Raw genomic sequence first — 8,253 nt, 5'->3', positions numbered from 1 at the left:
AAACAAAACTTAAAAAGTGTTCAATGGCACAATTGAGGGTAGCAACTTTTTGAAGATGCCGCACCTTTTCAAAAGCAGCTGATTTGGGTCCACGTGGAATGCATTTCACGACAATATACTTTCCTTTTATGCAACTTTTGCATATAAGGAAAAGAGGGCCCAAGAAAGGGATTTTTGCGTCCAAATGGAACCCATTCACATCGTCATAATGCCATTTTTCTATTGAAGTATTTTCTAACATCTCCCCTATTTCCTAACTTCTCCCCTCATTAGCTACGATAAAATTATTGGGAGTAGATCATCTGTATTACTTTTCTCGTAGTTCCCTGTAGTGCTTATCAATGGTTGAGAGAGTGCTACATCTTTCAAGCCAAGGGTGGAGCTAGTAAGGAGTTGGTGGGGGGCAATTGCCCCTATAGAACTTTGAGATACCCTTATATTTTCAACTAATTACATGTCTCATTTGCCCCTACACCCTCACTTCCCTCTTCAATTTTTTGTTGATGACTTTACCTCTTGACTGGACCTTCTCATATATTAATTGGAAATGACTTAAATATCATTCTTTTTTCAACTTCTAATAAAAAAAACCTCTGAATTTCTCCTTAAAACCATTTGTTTTCAAGTTCTTCAACTATACAACTAATCATAGTTTGCTCCCACTACAAGAAAATTTTGGCTCAGCCCGTGTTCCAAGCATCGACATCCGTTTGTTTAAATTTAAGAATTTAATTTTTTTCATTTTTGAACGATTGATTGATAGACAAAAATAAATCATGAATCCAAGAGGTCTAAGTTGTTATTTTCATTTCTATGTGATTTTCTTTGGACTATAGAAAAAGTACTACAGGGAACTACGTGAAAAACACATTAAATGGATGCCCTTGTTGTGTAAGGGTCTGTTATTTACAGAAGTCAGCTTCAGCTCCAGAAGCAATCTTTTAGAATAAGCAGAAATCCAAAGTCTGAAAAACTACATCTAATAAAAGCTTGTTTGTTACAGAAACACATAAGCTAGAAATTGATGTTCGTTTGATAGTTTTTTATTACTGGATTCTGGTAAAATAATTAGAATACCTTTAATGTTGATAATGCACCTAGAATGCATAAAAAATGATCAAAATACCTTAATAAATATATAATTATATATATATATATTATAAAATTAAAAAAATAATTATTTTCATTTTAAATAATTTTATATATTTTATAGTTTTATCGAAATTTCGGTAACATCTTCTCTTAAAAATTGACATATGAAAATTTTCTGATAAAGAAAATACTTGCATAATACACAATCTAACATCAACATAAAAATGAAGAGTGTTTTGGTAATAAGGTAGTGATGGTGAATTACTTTTGATCTTGGTAGTAAAGACTAATGGTATCTTGGTAATCCCCATTTTTTTAATGTTAAGTTTGGTTCAAAATTTGATTAAAGATGAATGATATTTTAGAATTCTTTTTTATTTTTTAATGTTAAGTTTGGTTGAAAATTTTATTAAAAGATGAAAAGTATTTTGGAAGATGAAGGGTATTTTGGTAATTTCCTTTTATTTTTAAGGTTAAGTTTAGTTGTAAATTTGATTAAAGATGAAGGGTATTTTAGTAATTACATTTGAGCAATTTTATGTTTTTAGCTTCGCATAAAAGTCATTTGAAGAAGTTTTTCTTGGACAATTTCCATTAAGAGCTGTTTTGGGCTTCATTTGAAATTCGTGGGAGATAAAAAAAATCCAAACGAGCATCATTCATCTGACTTTTTTGGCTTAAAAGCATTATAAAAAAAAAAAAAACTGGCTCCTAAAGTTTAAACGAACATACCCTAAATGTCTTGTATTTTATTGACGGTACGAGGAGTTATGGACATGTTTGGGTAACTCCTGATTTTTTAAATAGAGACCTATATGACTATATAACTTGCTAGAAAATAGTAATTATTTTTTATCTGATCTATAGACGTAGGCACACTACCAAACCATGTAAGTGTTTGTATTTTATTCGATTTGTCTAATTTACTTTTTTGCTTTTTTCTCACTGCTCCCATAACAAATCATGTGCGGGTTTGGCTAAATCCGCCCCCCCCCCCCTTTTTTCATGTAGTGATTTATTTGGCGTTTGTTATCATTTAAAATGTGGATTATTGAGCCTTTAAACCTAATTCAAATGGAACCCTAGGTCATGTGTTGGAGGACTCTGGCTCGGGTTCATTGGGTTATGGTTTAAACTATTATTTAATTCAAAATTCATGAGTTTGAGAATTATAAATACACTCTTACTTATGGTTTCGAAACTCATTCGAAATCGAGATGTATCGCTGGAATCATCTCGATATCAGACATGAACGAGATGGACATACAAGTCCATTTTTTGAACGAGTTTTAATACCTTACATTCATTTTTCAAATTTTTGAATGAGACATCTCAAACTTATCAGAAAACTCGTTGGACTTGTCAAGGCCTTAATTGTTGTGTTTTTACTTTCAGATTGGGAGGGTTAGTCAGTGGGCCAAATATGGCTTCGCATTTGATTGCTTTTCATCGACGACCCTTTATCACTTTTGCGCATGGTTTTTTAACTCGGTATTTGGTCTCGTCTCGTTCACCTCTGATACCGAGTTGACTCGGACGATACGTCTCGTCTCGTCGAGTCGTCTCGTTCAACATTAAAACAATGGTTTTTAACCATTTAAAAAATCTGAAAAAATCAGGAAAAATTCATAATTGATTCCTATTAAAAAAATGAACCCCTCAAAAAATATAAAATTAAAAAAAAAATTATAATATACCTATCAATCAAATTCAAGGTAATTAAATAAGGGTCCCGTTCAATGGCTAATTTTTTGGCAAAACATTTTTCAAAACATGAGTTAGAAGTTTTGGAATGGGCTGATTTTTGGTGAAGATGATCTCTACGGTGAGGAGATTATCATCACCAAAAATCAGCCCAATCCAAAACTTCTAACCCCATAAAAAATAGTTTACAAAAAATGGACGGTCCACGATTTTTCAACTTGTAAACATGGGTTAGAAGTTTTGGAATGGGCTGATTTTTTGTGAGGATGATCTCCTCACCATAGAGATCATCCTCACCAAAAATCAGCCCATTCCAAAACTTCTAACTCATGTTTTGAAAAATGTTTTGCCAAAAAGTTAGTCATTGAATGCTACCCATTAAATAAAACACATGTTTCCTAAAGATTAATATAAATTTCTACTGAAATTTTCATAAAAAAACTTCTAAAGAAAAAATAAAACAAATTATCAAAAATACATTTAAGTATTTATCACAAGAAAGTAATAATATCACTCAATAGCTATTGCTTGTAAAAATAAAATAGAAATTTTCATTTTTAAGTTTTTTTTTCACAAAACTCGGTTGTCTCGGTTAACTCGGACGAGATTTTGAAAATCTCGTCCGATACAACTCGTTTGTCTCGCGAGTTAATGTAAAATCTGTAATATCTCGGATATCTCGTTTGTCTCGGACGAGTTTTGCGAAAATATCGTCCGAGACGACTCGCATAACTCACGAGACGCGTTCGTCTCATAACTCATTGTGAGTTGGTCTCGTTCACCGCTGAAACCGAGTTAACTCGGGCGATACGTCTCGGTCTCGGACGAGTTTTAAAACCATGCTTTTGCGACGGTTGAAATTTAAGAGTTTAGAAGCTGTTGATTTTAATACCTTTGATCATTTGAAAAGGAGATCTTTATTAGATTCAGAGAGAAATTTCTTTGACAAGTTCACTTTAGAAAGATTTGAGATCAGATCTAGGGTTTTTCTCACAAATTTTTTTAGGGATAGGGTTTCGAACTCCCTACTGTCTCTTACGAATTAATGGTTTTTCTAGGATCTATGTACTTCTCCTTTCTCACAAATGCTTGATTGTTGCGGCTGCCACATCCATTAAAAGGTTCGTTCTCTCTCCCTCTCTCTTAGTTTAGGATGTATGGAAGCAAAGTCAAGTTATTCTTGAGATTCTAAATTCTTTGGTGTGTCTAGTAGGATTATAAGAAGCTGGGTTTGCCAGCATTGCTGAATCAAGATGGGGGAGCGTTCATTCTTTGATAGAATGTTCAATAACCTTTGTTCAACAAGCAGGTAAAATTAATCGATAACCTTTCACACTTGATTTTAACTATGGGATCACTTACCTTGTATTTGATTAAGCAGTTTTTATCCCATAATTTGAACCTTTTATTAAGGAAATTGTATGCGAGATTTAATTATTTAATAATGGAGAAAGTAGTTACAATATAGAAAAAAAATAAAATACCCTCTGTTATGGTCATTGTTAATTAGCAATTAAGTTTGAATTCGGCATTTATTCGACTAGGTTTAGTTTGATTAATCTGGATAAATTGGGAAAATTTTGGGTCGAGGGGTTGGTTAAAGAAATGAAGTGGAGGGAGAGGGATAGACTCCAAAAAAGGGGATTTTTTTTACTCATTCGATTATTCACAGATTATTTTTCAATTGACCTCCTTTTCAGCGATATTTTCTGAAATTTTGCCAAAATTCGATGAATTTTGTGACATAGGTTATTGTGAATAATGGTCAAGTCCAGCAACTCTAACTCTGTTATTCTCATTGTTTTGGACATTGGCTTTCTTAAGTTTGTGTAGTTTTTTCATTTTCTCTCTTCTTTTAGTTTAAAGGCAGTAGCTGCTCTCCAAGTTTTTTTTCTTTTCTCTTTTAATATTCCTTTTTGTCGTCACTCGTTAGAGGTGTTATGTTATGCACATGAAGTTTCTGAGGTGGGTGTTCACATAGGCATCCATGTCATGCATTTGGTCGGCCTCAGCATTCTTGAGTCACTGACTCTAAGAAATACCAGGTACAGCAAGATTGCACCACGGATGCCTATGTGATCACCCAACTCCCAACAATTCAGAAGTTTACTGTATGTAGTATGATTTCTTTATTGTTCCACAAAACCATGGTTTATTTCCTTGTTTTCCCCACCATTTATAGAAATTGTCTGCTATCTTGATATTGTTCTTTTGTTCTTTGTGAGACATTTTATATATTGCACTTCTCTCTTCTCGCAGTGAAGTGTGCAAACTTTAAATCTATGCTGCATTCACTTCTTGGTTATTTTACTAAGGGTATGGTATCTTGATTTATCACACAAAACATAGTGTTTTATGTGACAAATATGGGGGGAGGGGTTTATTGCAAATTATTATATTTTACTATGCAATGAGAGTCACTATTTTCTTTATTAGATGCATTATTTGTTTAGCAATAATAATTAAGATATGTATCTACTTTGGGGTCTCTGATATGCACTACAACTGTCATACCATTGGTAAATGATAACTTATGGTTTGGCTCATTTTGTTGAGGGATTTGGAAAAACTTACTAGGTATGCAACATGGACATTGTCAATTTGTTCCTCAGCATTTCTGCTTGTAATAGGCATGCCAGACACGTTGGAAAACAAGAAAGATACCAAAACTTTCTCTAATACCTCCTTGTTGCTCCTATTCTCTTAGGCCTCAGTGTCTATTTGATCAAATATCTTTAGTTTGATACAAGTGTCACTTTTGCTTCTGTTTTCTTAGCAAATATTGGTTATGAAAATTCTAGGTATTACACTGGATATCCAAAGGACCTAGGGCCATCACGGATTATTAACTTCACATCAGAGCGTGAGTTTGTCCAGCTCATGCATGAAGGTCAACCCGTTGTTGTTGCATTTACTATCAGGTTGGTTAGACTTGTCTCTGATCTCTATTTCTATTCCTCCCTTCTATCTCCTTTTATATCAACTTTAGTGATTTATTCTATTCATTTGGATGTTGGTCTCAGGTGTAATTACACAAAGCATTTTGATAAAGTAATGGAGGAAGCTGCCGCAGAGTTTTATCCACACATAAAATTTATGCGTGTAAGATATATTATTTCTGAATAAGTTAAGGGGTCATAATTTCCAAGAATTAAGAGCCTTTCAGTGAGCCAGCTTTATCAGTTTTCTTTTTTGGTTGAAAAACCAATAATTTTTTTCTAATCTTCAATAATGGCTGAATCCCTAGCCTAGAGGGTGCGGTTTCTTTGCCGCAGTTAAGTTTTCACAATTTAATTTTTGTGTCATTTGTACCATGTATTAGAAGCAATTCATGATTACTTGCCAAGGATATAGAGTTTCTTATGTACTCTTCCCAGCATTATTTACCTTCTTTTCCTTATGATAGTATGTGGTTAATCTTATGATGTTATCCCAGGTTGAATGCCCAAAATTTCCTGGATTCTGTATAACGCGGCAGAAGAAAGATTATCCTTTCATAGAGATATTTCACAGTCCAGAACAAGTAGGTTTGCTTGTTAAGTCTTTAGTTTATTATTGATTGATTGTAGTAACTTGTACTAGTTATTGTTACAAAGTTTTATAAGATTCTTTTAAAAGTGTTTGGTCTTGGGTGTTGGATCCCTAGTTACAAAAATCTGGATTTTTTTTTCCTTCAAAAAATCGCTATTAAATCACGAATCTTTTTTTTTTTTTTTCAAAAGAACTTATAGTTTTTGAAAAAATCTAGATTTAATCGACATTTTTCTAAAACATCATTAATTTTTTTAAACACATTTTAAGTGTTATTTTATCATTTAATAAATGAAATACATTTTTTTAAATTTATCTTTTTTTGCGCTCCTAGAGGGTTGGAGTTACAATATATTCTTTTCTAGAAAGAGGCTTCTCTGGGCTATCCTCCTGTTCGCCATTGCTTGGGGTCTATGGAGAGAGCGTAACAACAGGGTTTTCCATAGCAAGGAGAGCACATCGCATACTGTGATCTTGGAGATTTTGGGTTTCCTGTTCCTTTGGTCCAACATGAGGAAAGACTTTGAAGGAGTGGGCTTCCAAGATTTTGTTTTCAACTGGGATACCATTTGTGACACATAGTTCACCGTCGGCCGTGTTTATTAGTTTCTTTTCTTCTTTTTGTTGTTGTTTTTCTGTTGTTGTTTGGGGGCTATCTGAGCCTCCTTTTCTTCTTTTCATTAGTATAAGTTTATATTTATCAAAATTTTTTTTATCTGATGACCTTTTCGGAAGCTTTCTCGTGGAATTATTCCTGAACCTCAACTTTATCACACTAAGGTTGGATTAGCTTTTGTTTTTGTTACTAATACAGATTGATCGTAATTTTATTCTCGCTACAGGCAGCTAACCAAGGACGATTAGCTGATCCCAATATAACAAAGTATGCTGTCAAAGTGATACCTGTAAGTTCCTAAAATCTACTTCCTGAGAGATCGTAGGCTATAATTTGCTACATTTTTTGGTTGAAAACATAGTTTACATCATAATACGTTATATAGTTTGTTCTTTCTTTATTTCGTTTTCAGTTCAATTACGACATAAGTGCGTATGGGTTTAGGGAGTTCTTCAAGCGGCACGGAATACACACTCATCGGAACCAAAATGAATGAAGAATCTGTTTGTTAGGAAAGAGTTTAATCGTGCAGGCCCCACTTCATCTTTAGATCCCTTGATGTTCTAGGTTGGTGTGGATGATCAATGAAATTTAACAGTGCTACAAGTTATCTAGAAGAAGAATCCATCTGGACAACCTCTATTCAAATCTCAAGACTGAACTTCTTTGCTGCCTATGCACCAGAAGAGCCAATTGAAACTACTGCATAGTATTATCCTTTTTCAAAGCCAAATTATCTTAGGATCGTCCTTGTTAGGTTTGATTTCATTAAAGCTGGTGACCGATTTTCTTATGGTAATCAAATATAATGTCCTAATTTGTTGACCTGATGCTTGGAATGTGACTTAATTTGTAAGATTGTCGAGGTAAAGTAACACCAAATTAGATCAAGGGTGGGGAAATTGCTCGACAGAAATATTGAATGATTACGACCATGGGGAGGTCCTTTTATATTGTTAACTATTTAGTATCAATCCTCTGTGTCCATTGAGTTTTTTTTTTAGTCTATTAATACTAATAAATCAGGTTGCCTTGATAGTTTGGGTTGGTTGTGTCGACAGATGCTTTAAATTACAGCCCAAAGGGTGCATTTGGGAGAGTGTTTCTCGCATTTTTGTGCTCAAAGTGTAGAAATATGATTTTATTGAGAAGTCTTGGATGAATATTACAAAAGCCTTTATAAGGTATTTATAGACATTACATCAACAAGATATATGAAAAGTACCTAATATAAATATTCTAGAATATCTTAATTGATATATTCTCAGAATCAAAATATATTTTAGAATATCTTCCATCACAACCTTCCA

The 8,253-nt window shown here is 33.4% G+C and overlaps 1 protein-coding gene across 4 annotated transcripts; it reads left to right on the top strand.

Moving 5' to 3' along the window:
- The first annotated feature begins 3,644 nt into the window (after positions 1–3,644).
- Positions 3,645–7,917, top strand: LOC147395312 (uncharacterized). 4 transcript variants are annotated; one of them, XM_086451590.1, is made up of 7 exons: positions 3,645–3,917; positions 4,010–4,105; positions 5,598–5,717; positions 5,820–5,898; positions 6,233–6,319; positions 7,170–7,232; positions 7,356–7,917. In XM_086451590.1, exons 2-7 carry the CDS (start codon positions 4,050–4,052, stop codon positions 7,437–7,439), a joined length of 489 nt encoding a protein of 162 aa, XP_086307716.1. In that variant the 5' UTR covers positions 3,645–3,917; positions 4,010–4,049; the 3' UTR covers positions 7,440–7,917. The 4 variants fall into 4 exon arrangements, with proteins under 4 accessions (XP_086307716.1, XP_086307714.1, XP_086307715.1 ...); XM_086451588.1 differs by having other exon boundaries at positions 7,329–7,917; XM_086451589.1 differs by having other exon boundaries at positions 4,007–4,105; positions 7,329–7,917.
- The last annotated feature ends 336 nt before the right edge of the window (positions 7,918–8,253 follow it).

Source organism: Akebia trifoliata, chromosome 8 (assembly GCF_017979445.1).
Source record: "Akebia trifoliata isolate Shusen 1 chromosome 8, ASM1797944v1, whole genome shotgun sequence".
NCBI classification, from domain to species: Eukaryota; Viridiplantae; Streptophyta; class Magnoliopsida; order Ranunculales; family Lardizabalaceae; genus Akebia; species Akebia trifoliata.
This window is presented reverse-complemented; position numbering and strand designations above follow the sequence as displayed.